The sequence below is a fragment of the Melopsittacus undulatus genome, chromosome 1 (assembly GCF_012275295.1).
Source record: "Melopsittacus undulatus isolate bMelUnd1 chromosome 1, bMelUnd1.mat.Z, whole genome shotgun sequence".
Lineage (NCBI taxonomy): Eukaryota > Metazoa > Chordata > Aves > Psittaciformes > Psittaculidae > Melopsittacus > Melopsittacus undulatus.
Window position 1 is genome coordinate 43,062,367 of NC_047527.1, and position 22,043 is coordinate 43,084,409.

Sequence of the window (22,043 nt, forward strand, 5' to 3'; positions counted from 1 at the left end):
TATATTTGTTCTACTTGACGAAGAATGCATCCCTGCAGAAGATGAGGAAGGGGACTTGGAGCTGTGTTGTGTCAGTCATTTTCTTTCTCCCTTCTCTCTGGGGAAAAGCAGTGCCCTGCCTTGGGTTTCTAAAGTTGAGTAATGTGAGTGAAGTCCAGCCAGAGTTGTGAAAAGGTACCTGTAAACAGTATACTATGATGGTTGTCTCCTCCCTTGTTCTGGCAGGTAGTAAAGTCAGAGTTAACATGAACGTGACATATGTTGGCTCAGAAAGTAAAAAGATGGGCACAGCTGGTGCGTTTTTGTGGGAGGTGCCTGTTTGAATGACACATCTAATGTATTCCCTGTTGCACACACTGAACATACGGTCAAATCTGGAACCATAGATAAGATCAGAATGACTCATAGCATTATCATGATTTAAAAAAAATATTGTTACTAATCATAGTAACCCTTTTTTGTTTTCAGGAGCCCACAGAATACATGGTTTTAAATGATGAGATGGAACTCGAAATGGATGAATTCAACCAACATGAATGTATGGCTTCTATGACGACTCTGATTAAACATATGCAGAGGAACCAGATCACACCCATAGTGGAGGAGGCCAGTATTAACCAAAATATCAACGATTTTTCACTAACTATACCAAGAAAAGGGAGTCATGATTGAATCCATTTATTTATTTTCTTAACTATATTATAATGAGACTTGTGTGCTTGAGCTGGTGGCTTTTTGGCTGGTAACTGTTTGATCTGTAAAGTTAAATTATTTTTGCTCATTTCTTTTAAATTTCAGGGTACGGTTCCAGTAGATCTTCCTCTATGGATGAAATTTCTGCATGGCAAATTAGGAAACCCATCAGTACCACTAAATATTCGCCTCTTCATAGCAAAACTTATTGTTAACACTGAGGATGTGAGTAATTTTTTTGCATATGCATATCACTGTGCAGCATATAATTGTGCTGTTGCTGTTATTAGTTGTGCAACAGCTGAGACTTTTGAGTCATTCAACTTGACTAGTTCGATATGAAAAAAGGGAGTGCTTTCATACCCCAAAATTCCAGATAGTGCCAGTTTTTTGAGTGTAATATGAATGCTTTTTCTCCCAAACTCTACTTCTATAAGTAGAAGGTGTCCACAGTATGTGTCTTGTGTAAACTATAAGTAATGATTCTTTGATGCTGAGCAAGGGCTCATCTTTGCAGGTTTTTTTAATGGTCAACAGGTAAGTCTTACGGGAACCCTTTGAGCTAAATGATATTCTTGTTGCATAAACATACTAAGATAGCATAACACATCTTTGTCTGAAAAGAAACATTTCCTAACTCCCCTTGTGTAAAACATTCTCATCCTGTTTCATACAGTGATTTTAAAGTATAATGTTTCTGTCTGGAATATTCCAAATCCAAAAAGACTGAATTTCAGAATTTATTCAAGCAGCTTTTTATGCATTTAATGCTACTTTCATAGTAAAGCTATCTAAAGTGGAAGGATAGATAAATGGCATACTCTTGAAAATCCTTTAGGGACAGGTTTTCTGAGTGAGAGCCATATTAAGTGGGCCCTAGTGAAATAATTAACTATATGTGAATACTTGGTAAAGGTTTATGAGCAGAAGTGGGGAAGGTAGGTATGAATACTTTTTAGTTTAAAGTTATTTTAAAGTTTTTGTGATTGTTGCTTCAGAGGTTAAGCGAAGCGATATGATAAGAGGTTGATTTAGCAGTCTTACCTGTAATGATTATTGAATAACAGGTTATTGAATAGTTGGATAATTTGTGTTTGTACACCTGTTCTCCTGTTTTCCCTAGGTTTTCCGACCTTACGCAAAGCAGTGGCTTGGTCCATTGCTGCAACTTGTTGTTTCTGGAAATAATGGAGGCGAAGGGATTCATTATATGGTAGTGGAAATAGTAGTTACTATCCTTTCCTGGACAAGTGTAGCTACTCCCAAAGTAAGGAAATATGAAATCCATTTTTATTATTGTTGTGACTATTTGGTGAGGAATGAGTGAGTTTGTTATGATGCACTTAGAATAATTTTCTACATCAGTTCACTGTTAACTTCAAATATAGCTTTAGTTACTTGCTTGTTTTCATGAAGGAATAGCTGTCTTCATGTTGGAGTCACTATGTTTATTTTTGCTACTGTTCATTGCAGGGGAGTATTAAGGATGAGATTTTAGCTAACAGATTGCTCGAATTCTTGATGAAGAATGCCTTTCACCCAAAAAGAGCTGTGTTCAGACACAATCTGGAAATCATAAAGACAGTTATAGAGTGTTGGAAGAGCTGCCTCTGCATTCCATACAGGTAAGCATTTGGAAATTTGCTTTCTTTTATCAGTATTTCAAGCATATAAGTGAACATTAGCAAATGAGGTGAAAAGATAAAATCAGCTGCAACAATAAACCTTTTGTCCCTAGATTTGACCGTGGAAATTCGGAACTGAACTCTAGCCAAAGGTTGTCACTTAATTTGCAAAACAACAGGGAGAGAGGCAGGGAAAACAGGTAGAGGATTACAACAGCAATAACAAAAGCAGAAGTAATCTCTGCAAAGACTTTAAGTTTTAGTTGAAATTTTGTGTATTATCACTGAATATTGGTATGCTCTTCCTAAGACTTGTGTGATCTGCTCCTGAAGTTGTTGCAGAGAATTTGTATGTGTTTACAATCTGTTTTTTTCCTGCAAAGACTTCTTCATTGAAGCTAAATACTTCTTTCTGATTATATGCTTTCTGCAGGTTTTGCTGGGAATGGATATGCATATATGCATACTTTCTGTTGCTTTTGATGGGGTTGTGTATATATGTATCTATATGCACAGAAGGAGTGATTTAGGGTGTGTATATTTGGGGGTTTTCATGTATAATGTTACCTTTGTGTTTTTATCCAACAGTTTAATATTTGAGAAGTTCTCTAGTAGAGACCCTGATACAAAGGACAACTCAGTGGGAATTCAGCTCCTGGGAATTGTTCTTGCTAACAATTTACCTCCTTTTGACCCAAAATGTGAAATAGATCGTGTCAGGTGAGAAATGTCCCCTTTGGTGAATGATTTTGATAAAAGCTTAAGATAAAGAGAGCAAATCTAACTTCTCAGCATGAAATCTGGGAGCTGGATTGCTTGTTCAGTGGAATCCCATCATCCTTTTACTGTTGTCTGTCAAGTGTAGTGCTTTCCTAGCTGCAAACCGCAGACCATATTTATTTTGGAAAAATATCTAGAAGGATGAAAACTTTTGTATAGTGGGAGCCTAGGTTGCAGTTTTGTGGGAATTAAGGGAGTCAGGAATTGTCAAAGCAGGGATTTGAGACACTGCAGGTGGAAAATCCATGTTATGCTGTATTAAACTCTTCAGAAAGCAGTCACTGTTCCCCTAGGCAGCTCAGGCAGGTTTTTGTTTCAGTATAAAACTGGATGCTGGAATAGTGGCTTACAGTAGGTCTACCTTTTGTGTTAGGTATTTTCAGGCTTTGACCAGCAACATGGGCTTATTAAAGTATAAAGAAGTTTATACAGCTGCAGCAGAAGTGTTGGGTCTTGCTCTTCAGTACATTGCTGAGAGAGAAAATGTAAGTGAACTGTATTGTGTGTTTGAGCATTCCTGTCTTAATTCTGTGTACATCTTTGATATGGCTACTCAATTCATCTCCAAAAATGAATGTATTTAAAATTCAGCAGTGTTTTTCCAACAGTTCATATTAAAAGTTTAAACTATTAAAGGAAAAAAGAATTTGAGAGCAGACTAAATGTAGAGGTTTTGCTCTCCTGTTTTGGAGTTACAGTGAATGGCTTTGTTCAGCTTCTGCAGATCAGCAACTCTGGCAAAATCAATCACTGGCATGGTACATTTGAAGTTGTGGGGTTTTTTTAAATTAAAAATAAAATTGCAAGTTGGGAGGTTTGGGACTAGCTTTAGAATATCTGTATCTGAGGATGTTTAATAATTTACAAGCTTCGATGTAAAATTAAAAATAATAATAATATACATACAGTACTTAATTTTGAATCCAGTTATTTTCTAGGTAGTGAATAAGGTGAATGCAAAACTGTTACTCACCAAAACCTTCAGTAATAGAACTAGGGGATAATGCTTGATGATCTCAGAAGTCAGCTTGGAACAGATGCTAGAAGTACTTCTTTACACTGCAGTTAGTGAACTACTGGAATTGTTGCCAGAAAGGGTTCTAGGGGTAAGTAGTAGCAGCAGGTTCAAAGAGAAATTAGGCACATTCATGCTCCAAAAAAAAAAACCCCAAACCATTAACAAGTTCTAAAAACAGTAGGCAATAATGTACACTCTATGATCCTTAATTTGATGACAGATGCACGTTGAGTTGTATGAGATAAAAGGAGGACAAAATGCAGCCAGGCTCATGTGCTCCCCATATATACCATTCTTAAGCTACTTTTGGACACAAAAATACCAAGATACTGGCTAGGTGGATTATTAGCCTGATCTTTTGGCTTATTCTTACCTCTTGCCCTACCATTCTTACTTCTTTCCTGCTATTTACTTAATTGCATTCTGCTTCTTTCACACTTTGTAGAGCATATTTCATAAATTGAATTCCTGCAGTCTTCTCTTTTAAAGTCTTCCAAGTTCCATTAAGAGCAGTATTTTGAATAAATGAGCAAAGATGGTGCAAATATCTTTATCCTAAAAAAGGTGACATTAAATGAAGGTTGCTGAGTATTTTCCACCTTTTCACTAAAAATATCTATTTTTTTACATTCATTAATTGGAAATCTGCCAAACTGAATTAGAAGCCACTTAGGTTTTATTATATATATTTATATATATTATATGTTTTATAATATATTTTATATAAGTATACTAAACGCCTTGTATTTCAAAATAAAGGCGTTGCTTTCAAACTGATCAAAGGAACCTTACAAAAGTATTGTTTAAACAGGCAGTCGTGTTTCAGCCAGGCATAGCTGTACAGCAGCCATGAAGCACCGTAAATGTCTGTGTGAGGTGGGTGTGTCTCATCTAGCAAAATGCAGTAGAATCAAATACTACAGCAGCAGAGCTATGTGTCATTAAGGTGATTATGAGTTTCATGGCTATTCTTGTCTTACTGTCTTTCTCATTCTCAGGTACTTGAAGATCCAGTTTATGATTGTGTCATAAAACAATTAAAACATCATCAGAACACCCAACAGGATAAGTTTATTCAGTGCCTGAATAAAGTTGTTAAGAATTTTCCACCTCTTGCTGACAGGTAAGTCATGATTGACGTGGTATGTTCATCGTAGATCTAGAGGAATAATAGAAAGTAACTTGATTTTCTTTGTGGTTTCTGGTTATGTTAAGGTTTATGAATGCAGTATTCTTTTTGATACCCAAACTTCATGGTGTGATGAAAACCTACTGTCTGGAAGTAATAATGTGCCGGGCAGAAGAAGTACCTGATCTCCACTTGCAGTTAAAGGGTAAAGACTTTATCCAGATCATGAATCATAGGTGAGTGGTCTTATGATTACAAATGTGGATGCATAGTCTAAATTTCTTGGTAACACTTTCTGTGCTGGCCACAAGATTTTTAAATACAGAAACATTTAAAATTCATGTTCACTTTTTGATCACTGCTCTCCTAACTTGAGCTAGTGGAATCTGGGATTTAAGTATTAGAATGGTTAGTTCTCTCTGAACAACAAAAAAAACTAAATAGCATTATGGTGAAACAACACTGGGATGAGAATTTCTTTAGTATGTGTTAGTTTAGTTATATTCTTACTCTTATATTGAGCTCAAAAGTATTTACCTAAACCTCTTTACGCAAAACTAAATATTATTACTAAAATCTAAATAGAACTATTTCTGTGTGTAGATGTGAAAAGTGATACAACTATTATTTTTTCCTCCCACTATCTTTTTAGGGATGATGAAAGGCAAAGGGTTTGTTTGGATATAGTGTACAAGATGCTGTCTAAACTGAAACCATTAGAACTTAAAGAACTTCTTCCTGGAGTGACAGGGTTCATTTCGCACCCTTCTGTAATATGTCGACAGCGCATGTATGATATCCTGATGTGGATTTATGATAATTACAGGTGTGTATTCACTGCAGATGTTGTCTGTCAGGCAGAGTGAAAGTGTTTGAAACACTCTTCCAACAGCTAGTCCCTGGGGTTCTTCCAGTTCTCAGAAGGATAGAGCCTATGGTTTGCTGAAGTGGCTCTGGCCTTTTGTAGTAATTCTGTCCCTTGCACTAAGGGACAAAGACTTAGACCTGAACTTTAGCCCAGAACTAGTATGTTGCATTACCACAGCATGATGGCATAAGAGGTCTTAGCTCTGATGCTCCCACTCTTTTTCTTGTTGCCAGAATTTATAACTAGTAAGAACTGTACACTGAAGAAATCCTTTTATAGGTAGAAGGTATATCATAGAATGGCTTGGATTGAAAGGGACCTTAAAGGTGTTCTGCTTCCAACCACCCTGCCATGGGCAGGAACACCTTCCACTAGACCAGGCTGCTCAAAGCCCCATTCAGCATGGCCTTGGAACACTTCCAGGGATGGAGCATCCAGAAGGCACTTCAGTATGATCTGGATCCCTTCAATCTGGCTGTATAAACCTGTTCTTTCTGTTTGACCCCTTAGAGTAAGAAATGGTCATGTTCTCAGTTTGACGAGCTGGTTGCTGATTTAATCATCTTGGTTATGTTCTGTTACGTTTTTTCCCAGAGGTAACTGTTTAAATGGGTAATTACTGTGATGAAAAAGTACAGGCAATTTTAACTCCAGCATCATGTGAGAAAAGTTAATTCTCTGCCTCTCAGCTCTAACCTTGTGAACTCAGAATTATTTCTGCTTGGCCTTTGTAATAAACACCTAACATGTATTACTTAGCTTTCTGATTTTTTCTTTTCTATTAGCTGAGACACAAGAAATTTTTGGCAATTAAGATTTCATGTTATTAAAAACAAAATAAAATGCACTGTTGTCATTCCAAATTGAGATTTTTGTAAGAAGAGCATGTTCCTGCTTTTCTCCTACCATCCTCATCCTCGTACTTTATTATGGATTGTTTGAGAGAAGTCATTAAGAGTCCTTTTTCTCCTGCCATTAGTGATCCAGAAAGCCAAGCAGATGGTGATTCTCAGGAAATACTCAAACTGGCTAAAGAAATGCTGCTTCAAGGACTAATTGATGAGAATGCTGACCTGCAGTGAGTAAACAGTGGTAAACAGTGTTGTGATGACTGTCTGAAGTCACGAATCCCTAAAGTGCATGCTTTGTTTATGACAGAAGAGTTTGTCCTTAGAGGTTTTATAAGTATTTTAGTGTAAGAATAACAGCGAGATAACATTATTTCCTTTTCTTCCAATAAGCTAATTTATAAAATTGTGTCTGCAGATAACTAAGAATAACTTTATTCCTTGCCTTTACAGATTAATTGTTAGGAATTTTTGGAGTAATGAGACAAGGTTACCCACAAATATTCTTGATCGGATGCTGTCATTGCTAAATTCTTTATATTCCGCCAAGATTGAAACACAGTACTTGAGTCTAATCACAAATTTCCTGCTTGAAATGACTACCAAGAGCCCAGATTATTCCAGAAAAATATTTGAGCATCCACTGTCTGAATGCAAATTTCAGGTGAGTTGCAATTTGTTACCCTGTGTGCAGCCATATGACAAGTTCTGGTCCTAATGTAGGAATATCCACTTGGGTAGGAATGGCATAGTGAAGGAAATTTTTGCAAGTGCATTTTGTCCTCCGTAACTAACAGCTGCAACAGTCATAGGTTATTAATATTAATAGAAGTTTGCTGATTTTGGGGGCATAATAATTTTGCTTTCTTTAAAAAAAAAAAAGAATTAAAGTAATTACATATGTATATACACGTACACCCAGTATGATTTGTAGAGTACTGAAATACCTAAAAGAGAGGGTAGTGGAAAGTAACATCGTAAGGAAAAAAATTGTGAATGAGGATACTGGTACAAGAGCTGTAAATTAGTCCTCAGCTGACAAGTCCAAATTAGTGAACATTTTTGCTGAGCCTGTGAAGTTTGATGTGTTTGGGGGTTTTTTAATAGTAAAGTTCTGCCCCAGGATGATGTTTTAAATTCTGTAATTTCTGTTATCCTGTCTCAAGGAAGGAAGGCAAAAAGTCTGTATTCTTACTGTTCTTATTAAAATGTTTTTGTGTTCATAGGACTTTGTAATTGATTCCAGTTGGCGTTATCGAAGTACTGTGCTCACACCTATGTTTGTGGATACTCAAGCTTCTCATAGTATCCACAGGAATTTATCACAAGAAAGATCTCTTTCTTCTTCTGGGTCAGTCAGTGGTCGAGTGAGGGCTACCCAGCGACAACATGAATTTACACCTACACAGCATGCCAGTGAGTCCAGACTAGTGTCTTCGGAAATCTTGTTTGCCGTAGGAATGATTTAATTCCTGTTGTATATGAATTTTTAAATGTAAAAGTGAGAATGTCTCTTAATATTTTGTTTCCAAGGACTTTTTTCCTGTTATGAGAAAAAATATCCAGCCACATTTTTGTCTCATGTATTTTATGTTCTGCCTAATGTAAAAAGAAGTTTGTTTCTTAACTGCTTCAAATCTGTTCTGCCCATAAACATATTTCAGGGGGAGAAAAGTAGATCTTTTCACTTGATTTATATGTGGATATAAAGATTATATAAAAGATATAAAGATTACAGATTTTTTTTTGCCATTTTTTTTACAGGTGGTAGAAGTTCTTTTAATTGGCTAACTGGAAGTAGCATTGACACGTTGGCAGAGTATACAGTTCCTTCATCCTCTGAATCCGTGTCTTCATCCATGCTATTGGTTACCAAACGGAGTGAAAAATTTAACCAAGCAACATTTAAACCAGTGGGGCCAGATTTTGGGAAAAAAAGGTTGCGTTTGCCTGGAGATGAGGTGGATGGCAAAACTAAAGGTTTGTAAACCTTATGATGCAATTTCTATATAAATATTACATTTTTATAGACCATCTTTGTCAGTTTTGGCTGGCAGTCCATTCTAATTGAGGCTCAGTTTGAGAGATTTTGTTTCCAGGCATGTGTAGCAGTACACATGTGGCAAAACATTAGAATTGTGCTAGGAACTGCAAAACTATGTTGCTAGATGAAATAATTTGCTGGATAAGAAACGGGCCAGTGTGATGTTTGCATTCCTACCTCTCCCTAAGATAATTGTAACATGAATATCTGAAAGTTCTGTTCCTTCTGTTTTAAATTTAACTGCTTATCTCTCTAAAGAACAGATCTCTTTAAACATATTTTTTCCAAACTATTTCAGCTGTGCTGATGCGATCTACAACATATTGCAGTCTGTCATTAGAATTACCTGCTATTTTCTAAGAATGCTCCTTCGTCCACCCAGTCGATAAGTGAAAAACATCAGTATTGTCCCGCAGTGTGTTCCAGAACGGCTTAGGCTCCCTCTCCCTGTTCCTTCCCATTTCACTCTTGCCTACCTTGTCATTAAAATTTTGACTGGAAGGATGAGAGCAGGAGTTGAGGCAGAGAGCTATAGACTGACCTTTTCAATACCTGAGAGGTGTTCCAGGGCAGTTTTGACTGGACTGTGCTGAACTAGAGAAATGGAGAGGTCAGTCTCTGGGCTTTTACCAGGAAAGTACCAGATGTGGTGTTTTGGTTTTGTTAGCTCACTTTTCTTTCCTATAAAATGGACTGAACAGTCTGTAAAGTGGCTGTTCTCCATAACTGTCTTGATCAGGAACTGATCCAGTGACAGTTCTGTAATATTAACTTTAAAAATACAGAACTATATTATTATTACTCAGTCTTTGAATATATCTAGCACCTCTTTCTTGTAGGGAGCTGTATACTTTATGAAATATGGTGGAAATGCCATTCTTGTCTTTGAGCACTCAAATGAATGTGTCATAGGAGGCAAAGTTGTTCATGATTTTTAATGCTTTTCCCAGTACAATAGTTTGACCCTTATACCTCACCCCCATGCTAGAAGTTTTTCTATAAATGCTTATTACCTCTTTTCCTAAGAACAACTTAATTTGTTTTAATTTGCTATCTTGTATTGAGTTGTTTGATATGAAACTTTGGAGACTAGCTGGTAAGCTAGTAAATACAAAGGTGACATTTATTATTGCATGATTCTCCTGCCTTAAATGTGAAGTTTGCTTGAGGAAGGAAAAGCTGTGAACATGGTTGTGTGCTCCCTAGGTATAGAAGAACGAGCAGAAATTCTAAGACTGCGAAGACGTTTCTTGAAGGACCAAGAGAAACTCAGTTTGATTTATGCTAGAAAAGGTGTGGCTGAGCAGAAAAGAGAAAAGGTCTGTCAATCCAAATAAGTTTAAAAACCTTAAGTCCCAATGCCATTTGCAGTCTTGTATTTTATCTGTACTTTGTGAAGAAAGGGCAGGTATAAGATACTTGTTGCTGCTTTAGGAGCTTTAGAAGGTTTTATTTGGAAATCATGCTATTTATGGGCTTAAAGCTAAATGATGGTACTTATCATGAGTGAAGAAAGAGCAGGATGATAAAATTTCCTGTCTACCACTTCATGTGTATGAAGTGGTTTTACGTGACAGAGTCCCTAACACCTACAGGAAGCTTTCTGCAGTTTTTCTACTGGAAACTAGGAGCCTTAAAACTACAGTATGCTGCTGAAGTAGCTGGCAAAGGATATCCAGTATCTGAAGGTGAACTCAAAAATGTGGTGCAGCTGATGGACTAAATAGAAGAGTTGCATAGTTTTAACCTGAAGGACTGCCAGTAATAGTCATTTGCTGTTTATCAAGACCACAAACTTCGTCCTACATGGGTTTCCTGATTGTGTTACGTACAAACAAGAAGTTTGTGGTTTTAAGCTCTCTAAGTTTTTCATAGGTTAATGTTACTAAAAATAACATGTAATGTCATACAAAAATGATAGCAGTTAGACCAAGAGCAAAGGAGCTCAGGACTGAGAGCTTCCAGTTTGAGACATTTATAATTCTTTGCAGCTGCAGACAACTGTGTAAACAAAACTTATGTCTGGAAGAACCACACAAACACCTATTTTAGCCAATTTATATTTACTTACAGGTTAAAGCTACCATTTCGCAGAATCATAGAACAGTTAGGGTTGGAAAGGATTTTCAGATCATCTAGTTCCAATCCCCCTGCCATGGGCAGGGACACCTCACACTAAACCATGTCACCCAAGGCTCTGTCCAACCTGGCCTTGAACACTGCCAGGGATGGAGCATTCACAACTTCCCTGGGCAGCCCATTCCAGTACCTCACCACCCTCACAGTAAAGAACTTCTTCCTTATACCCAGTCTAAACCTCTGCTGTTTAAGTGTCAACCCGTTACCCATTGTCCTATCACTACAGTCCCTAATGAATAGTCCCTCACCAGCATCCCTGCAGGCCCCCTTCAGATACTGGCAGGCTGCTATGAGGTCTCCACGCAGCCTTCTCTTCTTCGGGCTGAACAGACCCAACTTTCTCAGCCTGTCTTCATATGGGAGGTGCTCCAGTCCCCTGATCATCCTCCTGGCCCTCCTCTGGACTTGTTCCAACAGTTCCATGTCCTTTTTATGTTGAGGACACCAGAACTGCACACAATACTCCAGGTGAGGTCTCACGAGAGCAGAGTAGAGGGGCAGAATCACCTCCTTTGACCTGCTGGTCACATTCCTTTTGATGCAGCCCAGAATACGGTTGGCTTTCTGGGCTGTGAGCTCACACTGAAGCCAGCTCATGTTCATTTTCTCATCGACCAACATCCCCAAGTCCTTCTCTGCAGGGCTGCTCTGAATCTCTTCTTTGCCCAACCTGTAGCTGTGCCTGGGATTGCTCCGACCCAGGTGTAGGACCTTGCACTTGTCATGGTTAAACTTCATGAGGTTGGCATCAGCCCACCTCACAAGCGTGTCAAGGTCCCTCTGGATGTCATTCCTTCCCTCCAGGGTTTCAACTGAACCACACAGCTTGGTGTCATCGGCAAACTTTCCGAGGGTGCACTCAATCCCACTGTCTATGTCAGCGACAAAGATGTTGAACAAGACCGGTCCCAACACCAATCCCTGAGGGACACCACTCGTTACTGGTTTCCAGCCGGACATTGAGCCATTGACCACAACTCTTTGTGTGCGGCCATCCAGCCAGTTCTTTATCCACTGAGTGGTCCACCTATCAAATTGATGTGTCGCCAATTTAGAGACAAGGATGTCATGTGGGACAGTGTCGAACACTTTGAATAAGTTGAGGTGGATGATGTCAGCTGCTCTACCCCTGTCCATCAGTTCCATAGCCCCATTATAGAAGGCCACCAAATTGGTCAGGCAGGATTTCCCCTTAGTGAAGCCATGCTGGCTGTCACCAACTACTTTGTTGTTTTTCATGTGCCCTAGCATGCCTTCCAAGAGAACCTGCTCCAAGATTTTGCCAGGCACAGAGATGAGACTGACTGGTCTGTAGTTCCTTGGGTCATTAATTTTTCCCTTCTTGAAAATGGGGGTTATATTTCCCTTTTTCCAGTCACTGGGAACTTCACCTGACTGCCATGATTTTTCAAATATGATGGCCAGTGGCTTTGCAACTTCATTCACCAGCTCCTTCAGGACCCACAGATGGATTTCATCAGGTCCCATGGACTTGTGTACATTCAGGTTCTTAAGATGGTCTTGAACCAGATCCTCTGCTACAGCGGGCCCAAGGTCTTCATTCTCATAATCCCTACGTCTGCCTTCCAGCACTTGGTTGGTGTGGTCGGAGCCTTTGCCAGTGAAGACCGAGGCAAAGAAGCCATTCAGAACCTCAGCCTTCTCCAAGTCCTGTGTAGCCAGTTCTCCTGATAGCTTCTGGAGAAGGCCCATTTTGTCCCTAGTCTGTTTTTTATTTGGAATGTACCTATAGAATCCCTTGATGTTATCTTTCACATTCCTAGCTAAATTTAATTCTAACTGGACCTTAACTTTCCTAACCTGGTCCCTAGCTTCCCAGACAATATCCCTGTATTCATCCCAGGCCACCTGTCCTTGCTCCCGCCTTTTATAAGCGTCTTTTTTCCTTCGAATTTTCCTCAGCAGCTCCTTATCCATCCAAGGAGGTCTCCTGACCCTCCTGCTGCACTTCCTTCTAGTTGCGATGCAACACTCCTGAGCTTGTAGCAGGTGATCCTTGAATATTAACCAAGAGTCTTAGGCCCCCTGCCCTCCAGGGCTATATCCCATGGACCCTTACTAAGCAGGTTCCTGAAGAGGCCAAAGCCTGCTCTCTTGAAGTCCAGGGCAGTGAGCTTACTGCACACTCTTCTCACTTTCCTGAGGACGTCGAATTCGACCATCTCGTGATTGCTGCATCCAAGACTTCCCTGGAGAGTCACATTTCCAATGAGCCCTTCCCTGTTGGTGAGCACGAGGTCAAGCAGGGCACCTCTCCTCATCGGTTCCTCTATTACTTGGAGAAGGAAGTTGTCTTTCACACAGTTGAGGAACCTCCTGGATTGCTTGTGCCGGGCCATACCATTGTCCCAGCTGATGTCAGGGTGGTTGAAGTCCCCCATGAGGACAAAGGCCTAGTGAGTGTGAGGCTATTCCTATCTGTAGAGTACTTCATCCACAGATTCCTCTTGGTCAGGCGGTCTGTAACAGCTCCCCACAGAAATGTCTCCCATCGCTGTTCTCCCTTTAACCCTGACCCACAAACTTTCTGTTAACTGATCACCTGTCCCCAGACAGAGTTCCATACTCTCCAGCCTATCCCTAACATAAATAGCAACTCCCCCATCCCGCCTGCCAGGCCTGTTCTTTGTAAAAAGCCTGTCACCTTCCATTCCAACACTTCAGTCATAGACAAGGCAGCCTCTCTGCAACATCCCTGATCCGAGGTCCTGGTAAGCAACACACCTCCCTTGAGACTGGGTCAGGCCAACAGATGAATGCTTCTTTCCCTTGCAAAGTAGAGTCCACTACCACTATGATTCACCACTTTTTCCTGGCAGCACCAGTAGAGATCTTCCGTACCAGTGCATCAGCCGGTTGTTCATGTTGTGTGTTTCCTCATTAACCCCCTGCAAAACTGCGAAGTGGTTCTGGGTGGAGACATCAGATTTAGGAGGAAGCTCCTTGCTTTTAATTGTCCTCTTCCTCCTTTTTTTTTTTGTTACTAGTTCCCAGCTTCCTGGGTTAATGGTCTTCTTTTCTGCGTGAGCTACAATGGATGCTTGAGGCCCCTGTGCAGTTTGGGCCTGGAGCAAGCAGTCTGGCTTTCTCTCAGATTCCCTGACATCTTTCAGCCTGTTGACACTGTTTCCTCCCACCCTGCAAGAAAGAACCTCTAAATACATTCTGTATGACAGTCCAAGATACAACCAAGAAACCCCCCTGTAATATTCCACAATAAAGGACCAGAGGAGACTCTGAATTCTCTCAGGACCCCTTAAACTTTTAAAGAGATTTGTTGAACATAAACGCCCACAGAACTCAGTGGCTTGCATTAATACTGTACCTGGTGGGGCAAAACAAGAAAAAGTAGGTCCTAAGCAAGAAAGTATTTGGAAAGAGCTTTAATAGTCTTAATTTATCCCAGCATTTTTCTTTTGCAAGCTTTTTGAAAATTATTCTTTTGAAGTTATGTAGAAGAAAAATGGGCTCAAACAGGAAAATCACAAAGGGTTTACAGAAGAGGAAGAAGTCTTCAAGCTTTCTTCTGTTTCCGTCTTCTACCAATCTACCTATATATATTTATATATACACACCCACTGTCTGCTGGATAACCTGCTAATAACAGTAGTTAAAAACAAAATCCCAGCATCTAAACTTGACTGTTGATTTCCTTATAGCATGTAAGTGCTATGAGAAGGAAGAAAGGCAGAGACAGGTTTTGTTTATATTTGGTAGTAGCTCTTGTTTAATTTCAATGTATTTCTGCAATCCTCAGCAAAAGGCAGGGCAGCTATTTTACAGCTGCAGTTTACAAGTTTTACTATGGTTTGATTTAAGTTCAAGGCATTAGTTCTAGCAGGTTCATCCTTCTTCCTTTTCCTCCCCATCCCACTGTGTGAAATAAAACACACTAGCTTTAGGGACCTCATTTTACTTTGCACCTGAGCCAGGCTGAGAACCATCATCGGATGGACTGCTGTGGTTCATCTGGCAGGCAGTAACTTATTAAACCAGAGTGGCTCACTAGCTGTCAGTCATAATCATTCTCTTTAAAAGTTACTTAAATACTACCTGTTTGGAAGCAGGAACTACAAGGTGTTAATATTAAATGTTAATGGCCGAAGTAAGTCTATGAGCAAGACTTTTGAGTTCTTAGTTGACTAAGTTAATCTGGATTTAACCATATTATGGCTCTATAGAAAATATATTTGTTTAATTAGCATGGCAAAATTTATAAAACACTTCAGAAATACCTGTGCCTGTTCTATCTAGATATAGGTCTCTCTAAGTAAGACAATTGTTATTTTTATTAACATGAGCAATGCGTTTCAGGAGATAAAATCTGAGCTGAAGATGAAATACGATGCCCAGGTTACCTTGTACAGAAGTTACCGAGTAGGAGACCTTCCTGACATCCAGATTGAATACTACAGTCTCATTGCCCCTCTGCAGGGGCTTGCCCAGGTCTGTCTGCTTTTCAGAGGTCACTGGTCAAGTTTTCTGTTCTTGTGAGGAAAATGACATTGAAAAAGCGCCTTTAAATATTAGATGGAACCGTCTGTCTGCACAGTCTCATCTCTCTGTGTTAGCTGCCTCAGTGTAAGGCCCTGGTCCCCATGTACATTGATGTTTTCTGGTTTTTCCTGAAACCCTCTTCACTGGCGGTGGTGTCTCTAAGATGGTATCAGGTGTCTGATTCCTGTAGTAGAAACCATGAATATGTCAAAATTGTAAATTCCCCTCTCTTCACCAACCCTCTGATCTGAAACCTACATTGTCTTGGAGGTTGTTTATGTAGAAGAATTAAGATGGGGTTTGAATGGGTAGTACAGTAATTCCCAGCATAGGTGGGATGCATGCCAGGCTAATTATTCCACTCCCAAAGACTGTCCACATAGGGATTAGGTACAGGGTGGGTCTTATCTCTTAGTTTTATTTACTAGTTTATTGTGTCACTGCAAAATTCATCGGCCTTATTGCTCTTGTTGTAATTTGCAGAAAGATCCAACATTTGCCAAGCAGCTCTTCAGCAGTTTGTTTTGTGGAATTTTTCATGAGGTAGAAAAATCTAAAACTCCTTCTGAGAAAAAAAACATCATCCAGAAGCTGCTGAACAACTTCAATAATTTCCTGAGTATGAGCCTGTCTTACTTCCCACCATTCATTGCATGCATCCAGGTAAATCCTGCTATATGGCATGAAAGTAACTTGAGTATAATGTCTTTGAATGTGCGATAAATCCAGTGGTAGTGAAAGTTAAATACTGTTACTGAAATTTAGAGATGGAAAGAGAATTGTTAATCAAATGGATATTTCAAGTGATTCTTGTCAAGGTGAACAAGGTAATGCATGCCTCTGAACTGATTTTTCAAGGCTTCTACAGTTTCTGATTTGTAGAGTTTGAGTCACCTTTTAATGTTTTAATTGCATCAGCAACAAGAAGAGACTTGATTTGAAATGAAAGCCACAAGAACAATTGAAAGGGATATGTGGGTGTGGTGCTTATCTCCCTGTTTCTGGGAAGTGCTTACTGATGGAATACTTTGATGTCTTGAGGATATCAGTAGCTGTCAGACTGTTTGTTGTTAGCCTCTTACTTATTTTTGAAACTTAGGCCCATGAAGTAGTTGTCTGCGGGTTTTCAGTAAGGAGGGAAGGATTCACTCCCACCAGAAGGCGAGTGGGTGCACCACAGCCATTTCACTGAAAAGAAAACACAAGCCTTTCTGCTGTGGGAACATACTGTGCTATTGAAACAGATTGTGAACTTCGTGTTTTATCCCAGTTTTCAGGGTGCTTGTCCAAGCACCTGTTACATACCCATTTTCACTATGTTTAATGTTTCACATCAACCTTGTTGATCTTAATGTTGCATCTGTTTTGTAGCTTTCAAAATAATCATTAAGTGGCAGGTGATGTCTTCTTTCTGTTACGGAAATCTAAATAGTCTGGGACAGTAGATGTCATTTGTAATACAGGAGGGGTGTCTGGTTTGGACTAGCCTTTTAAACAGTGACTTTGCTTCTTAGTACTTCTATTTACACATCTGAGAAAATATAATTTCTTGTTTACTTTTTTTCTGTGCAGCTGCATGAAAGGTCAATGCAATGGGGATTTGTCTGGCCTATCTTGGTATTTTTTGAGCCAGCATCTCACAATAGCTATCTGTTAATATTCCCTCTAGACATTTCATTTGTTGGTTCTCTGTCTTGGTAATGTTATTTGTGTTGAATTGTGCTGTCTGTTAGAGCCTATTAATAACACTGTTGTGTTAGCTACTTTTTTTTTTCTGAATAAATGTAAAAAAAAAGACTCAAAAATAGATAAGCTACAATTAGTCAAACATGTCATTAGTCAAGAGTGATAAGAGCATCTCATTACCATCCCCATTCAATAACAAAAGAACAACAGCACAAAGGCAAGCCTCAGCCTGTGTATTTGAGCATCCTGCATAACAGTGAGAGGAAGTCTTTTCCCCAACAGGAATTAGAGCTTGTGTTAATCAAGGGAGAGGGTGAGGCTTGGCACACAATGCCAGGGCTGTCATTCAGCTCACAAAGGCTGTCCTAATGTCCTGGCCATTGGAAATACAGCTTCTGTTTCCTATATACCAACAGTATGAGAAATATGGGCTTGTTTCAGAAACACTTCCTACTTCTGGTTCCGTGGCAGGTTCAGGTCCCATTAGGAGAGTAGCTTGGTGATAAAAAGAGCTGGGTTTGCCTACAGGTATAATCTTAAAATGTAATATGAGTCTCTGGTATTGGCTTCCAGGACAGATTGAAAACCAGCTGAAATATTGAGAAAGAAGATAAATCCATCATGAAAGTTTACATAGACTCCATAGAGATACCTGGCCTCTGGGAAACATGTATTGCCTTCTAAATATCCTAGCTGTCAGGCCAGTTTGGATGCCATTCATCCTAATCTTTAAACAGGTGCAAATAAAGCGCATACAGAGCAAGAAACAGTCCCTCTGCTTTCAAAAGATAAGTTAATGGTCACAAAAAGTCACTAAATAGATATCTCATTTGATGTGGGATGATGTCTGTAAATTGTAAGTTTATATTCACTCTGTGGACATTCCACTAGGTTTGCACAATTGTCACACTTTTTCCTAGGCATCCCTGAGAAGGGGCTTATGGTCTTACCTTAGCCAAGCTTTTCTTACGGTTTTAGATTGTGCAGTTGGCATTGTGTCCTTGACGTAACCCCTAAAATTTGCAGTCAAGGAATGTGTGCCTGTACATAGAAGTGTCTGGTGCACAATGTGCAGTTTCAGCTGCTAGTTGAAATTGCCTGAATAGCAGGTGAACCATGTGCTTAACCCTTCATTGGGAGCCACCTGCCCTGTAGCTCAGGAAGCTACAGGAAGCTGTTCTTCTTTTTATTGAGTACAAATTTATTGGTGTGAGAGTCTCAACTATACAGATTGTGTAATGAGTTTGCTTATGCCAGATGCCTATTCTGCAGGTTTTGTAGTGGTTGCCATTTATCAAAGAAGTGTAGCTTGGTTGTTTTCACAGTCTCTTGTTGTAATTTCCAAACAGCAGGGGTTTTTTTCCCACTTCGTATTTTTGAACATACCATGTTGCAGGAATCAAACTTTAATTTTTATCCTAAAACTTGGTGATGTTTTTTATAATGAAAAATTTTTTACAATCTTAAATTTTTATAATGTTAAAAATTTTCTTTTTTCCCTCTCTGTTTGCTTAAGCTATTATTGCAGCTTTTCTTTTGGTTCTTAAGTGGAAAAAAATCAGCTCCTGCTTCCTTGATATATTTACCTGTATTTGGGATAATTGAGCTATTTAGAAGAACCTTCAGGTGAAGGATGTTTATTCCTGAAAATGAGGTTATTCTGTATTTGGACTGATGTTAAATATGGTAAAGATCTGCTATGAATATTGCCATGCCTTTACATCAGGCAGAACTAGATGAACACAATACTGAATGAATCTAAAAGGAAGCAGTGGTATGCTAAAACCGGGAAAGTGTGTGGAAAGAAAGCCTCCAGCTCAAAGTAGACATTGTGATTAATTTTGCTTTTCAGCTTATGGCAGAAATGCACCACTCAGTATGTTAAGTGAAATGCACTCTCCCCCACTGCCCATGTATTTCTGTTGAGAGAGTTGTCCTGTGCCCTGGGGACAGACAAAGTAGAGGAGTTATTCTCTACTGTTCTCTGACCAAACAGCAACAGCACAGAAGTAAATTATTTCAGTTTTCCCAGAGTTGGGGACTTTTGTAGATTTAACGGCTTATTTCCAAAGTTTGCACTGTAAGAAAAAGGATACCAAATACATGATCTCTAAAAGGTAACTGTCAGCATAGTTTCAGACCAAGTAGATGCTTTTTGGTTTGTTTTGTTTCATTTTATAGGAAATAAGTTACCAGCACAGAGAGCTATTAGAACTGGATTCAGCTAACGTGAGCACGAGCTGCCTTGCAAGTTTACAGCAGCCAGTGGGCATCCTTCTTCTGGAGCACGCCCTGATGGCTCTGTCCCCTGTGGAGGAGCCCCCACCCAAGCGGATGCGCGGGAGGACAGAGCTTCCCCCAGATGTGATCAGATGGATTGAGCTTGCCAAGTAAATTCTTGTTTGAGATAATTTACTCCCATTTAGGTTTGCTTTGTGATGACCTGTGCCTTTATGGCCCATGGGTTTTCTTTCTTAGTCTTTCCCTCTTTGAGAGTTAGATATGTTTTTAATTTCTTGTCAGCTAATTACTATATTTCAGTTAGAGCAGTTAGACTTAACAGCTGTGCACCCTGATGATGCTATCAGACTGCTGAAAAACATCTTGTTCATAGCTTTTCAGCTGCAGGAGTTTCCACAGTTCAGGTATTTTCCTACAAGATGAAGTTTCTCTAAATATATATTTATGATCTTTAATATAAGAGATATTTTTTTAATTGCAAGCCAGTAGTATTACTGCTTAATGAATGATTATTTCTTTAAATGGCTCATGTGTGCATTGATCACTTCTGTTTAACCAATTAAAATATTTCCTTTTTCAATTTTGCTAGGCTTTACCGATCTCTTGGAGATTATGATGTCCTTCGTGGCATTTTCAGTGGTAAGATTGGGACTAAGGAAATTACACAGAAAGCATTGTTGGCAGAAGCAAGGAGTGATTATGCTGAAGCAGCTAAATACTATGATGAGGTAAAAAGACAGCAAGATTGTGTTGTTTCATAAATCTCTCATGACTTAAAACTAGTAAGTCAAAATTAAACATTTTGGGAGCAGCATGTTGTTTAGAATGTCCTTATGCTTTGTTTAATTAGTGGTTCAGTCTGCAAAGGCATGGAAACTGATAAGCAGTCATGACAGAGCAGTAAGCATAGTACTACTTATTTGTTTGTTACAAAGCTTCACATCTGCAATCACCTAGGCAGACAAATGAAACACTGTGTGCACACTGCCACCCCAAAAGAATAACTGCCAGTGTTCATGGCAAAGAAAATCTGAGATACAGTGTGTAAAAATGAAGAAGGATCTCTTTAACCTTCTTTTAAAATCTTTGCTCTTTAAAAATGCAGGATTAATAAAGATGGCTATGTGAAATGAATTTCTGTGTAGATACTGATAAGCTTGGATTTTCTGCATTTAATGTTGCTGTCACATTCTGGTAAATGGATAGATATTTTTATGAGACTTAGAATTGAAACTAGTGTCAGATTCCAGCTGAGAACCTTCCTCCCTCTCAAATTCATTCCCTAGGCGCTCTCTAAAGAAGACTGGCAAGATGGAGAGCCAACAGAAGCGGAGAAGGACTTCTGGGAGCTTGCATCTCTGGAATGCTATGACCACCTCACAAACTGGAAGTCTCTGGAGTATTGTGCTACCATTAATATCGATAGTGAAAAACCCCCAGACCTGAACAAAACATGGAATGATCCATTTTTTCAGGTTTTTAGAAATCACTTTGTTGCTACTACACTATTTTTATCTCTGCAAGGATGTCCTACAGTAATACAATTGTGGGTGGAAATCAGTTGCTATTTGGGTTACTTTGCTGTGGAAATTACCAGACTGATATATAAAAGTAATGGGTGCAGTAACTTCTGCAGTTCTGGCAGTGTTTTTGTTGTTTTTTTCACTTCTATTTGTTTCATGTTTTAAGAGTTACCAGACTACTGGATTTGAAACTGGTAGAATTTGCTAACGACTTCTGGAGCCTATGGGACAAAGCTGCTGTGATTTGTTGATAAATTGAAATTTGTCTAAAGGAATACATTTAAGAAAACTACTCAGCTATTTTAATACTTACCTGATCTATCCCTGATAACATAAAAAGAAAAATAATATTTATTGTCTAATACTCAATTCCTATAAGTAAAGACCATATTTTTACCTTTTAGGAGACGTATTTGCCCTATCTAATACGCAGTAAGTTGAAGTTACTGCTCAGTGGGGAAAATGATCAGACTTTGTTAACTTTTATTGATGAGGCAATGAAGACAGAACAGAAGAAATCCATTATAGAAATGCATTACAGCCAGGAGCTTAGTCTTCTTTACATTCTGCAAGATGATTTTGACAGAGCCAAATATTACATTAGCAATGCCATGCAGATCTTCATGCAGGTAAGTCTCTGCTATCTCTGATATGATTTTTTGTATAAATTTCAATTCATTGCTTGCAATGATGAGGGGTGAGCCAGCCAGTGGAGTGTGTCATCCCATTCTAATTTGTTTCATTTTGATGATTTCCTCTATTAGACATTTTTCAGAGTAATTATGCAGATTAATAATGGTTTTATTTCATTCCTCTTTTCAGAAGCCTCCTGGCCCCAGAACAAACTTGAAAAGAGTATTACATTCAGAGGTTACAAGATCCATCCATTACTAAATTTTTATTAGACTGTAGGACTACCCTAAAACCTAGG

At 39.0% G+C, this 22,043-nt stretch overlaps 1 protein-coding gene across 1 annotated transcript in view; it reads left to right on the forward strand.

Moving 5' to 3' along the window:
• Positions 1 to 22,043, forward strand: part of PRKDC (protein kinase, DNA-activated, catalytic subunit) — a 78,755-nt gene that overhangs the window by 37,837 nt on the left and 18,875 nt on the right. Inside the window, exons 47-66 of the mRNA XM_034062706.1 lie at positions 469 to 606; positions 799 to 918; positions 1,817 to 1,960; positions 2,167 to 2,318; positions 2,907 to 3,038; positions 3,472 to 3,583; positions 5,115 to 5,239; positions 5,332 to 5,481; positions 5,898 to 6,071; positions 7,093 to 7,191; positions 7,415 to 7,625; positions 8,188 to 8,377; positions 8,726 to 8,941; positions 10,212 to 10,324; positions 15,480 to 15,611; positions 16,146 to 16,325; positions 19,530 to 19,738; positions 20,179 to 20,317; positions 20,876 to 21,064; positions 21,517 to 21,741. Coding sequence (XP_033918597.1) covers positions 469 to 606; positions 799 to 918; positions 1,817 to 1,960; positions 2,167 to 2,318; positions 2,907 to 3,038; positions 3,472 to 3,583; positions 5,115 to 5,239; positions 5,332 to 5,481; positions 5,898 to 6,071; positions 7,093 to 7,191; positions 7,415 to 7,625; positions 8,188 to 8,377; positions 8,726 to 8,941; positions 10,212 to 10,324; positions 15,480 to 15,611; positions 16,146 to 16,325; positions 19,530 to 19,738; positions 20,179 to 20,317; positions 20,876 to 21,064; positions 21,517 to 21,741 — 3,150 coding nt within the window. The remainder of the gene's footprint in view (positions 1 to 468; positions 607 to 798; positions 919 to 1,816; positions 1,961 to 2,166; positions 2,319 to 2,906; positions 3,039 to 3,471; positions 3,584 to 5,114; positions 5,240 to 5,331; positions 5,482 to 5,897; positions 6,072 to 7,092; positions 7,192 to 7,414; positions 7,626 to 8,187; positions 8,378 to 8,725; positions 8,942 to 10,211; positions 10,325 to 15,479; positions 15,612 to 16,145; positions 16,326 to 19,529; positions 19,739 to 20,178; positions 20,318 to 20,875; positions 21,065 to 21,516; positions 21,742 to 22,043) is intronic.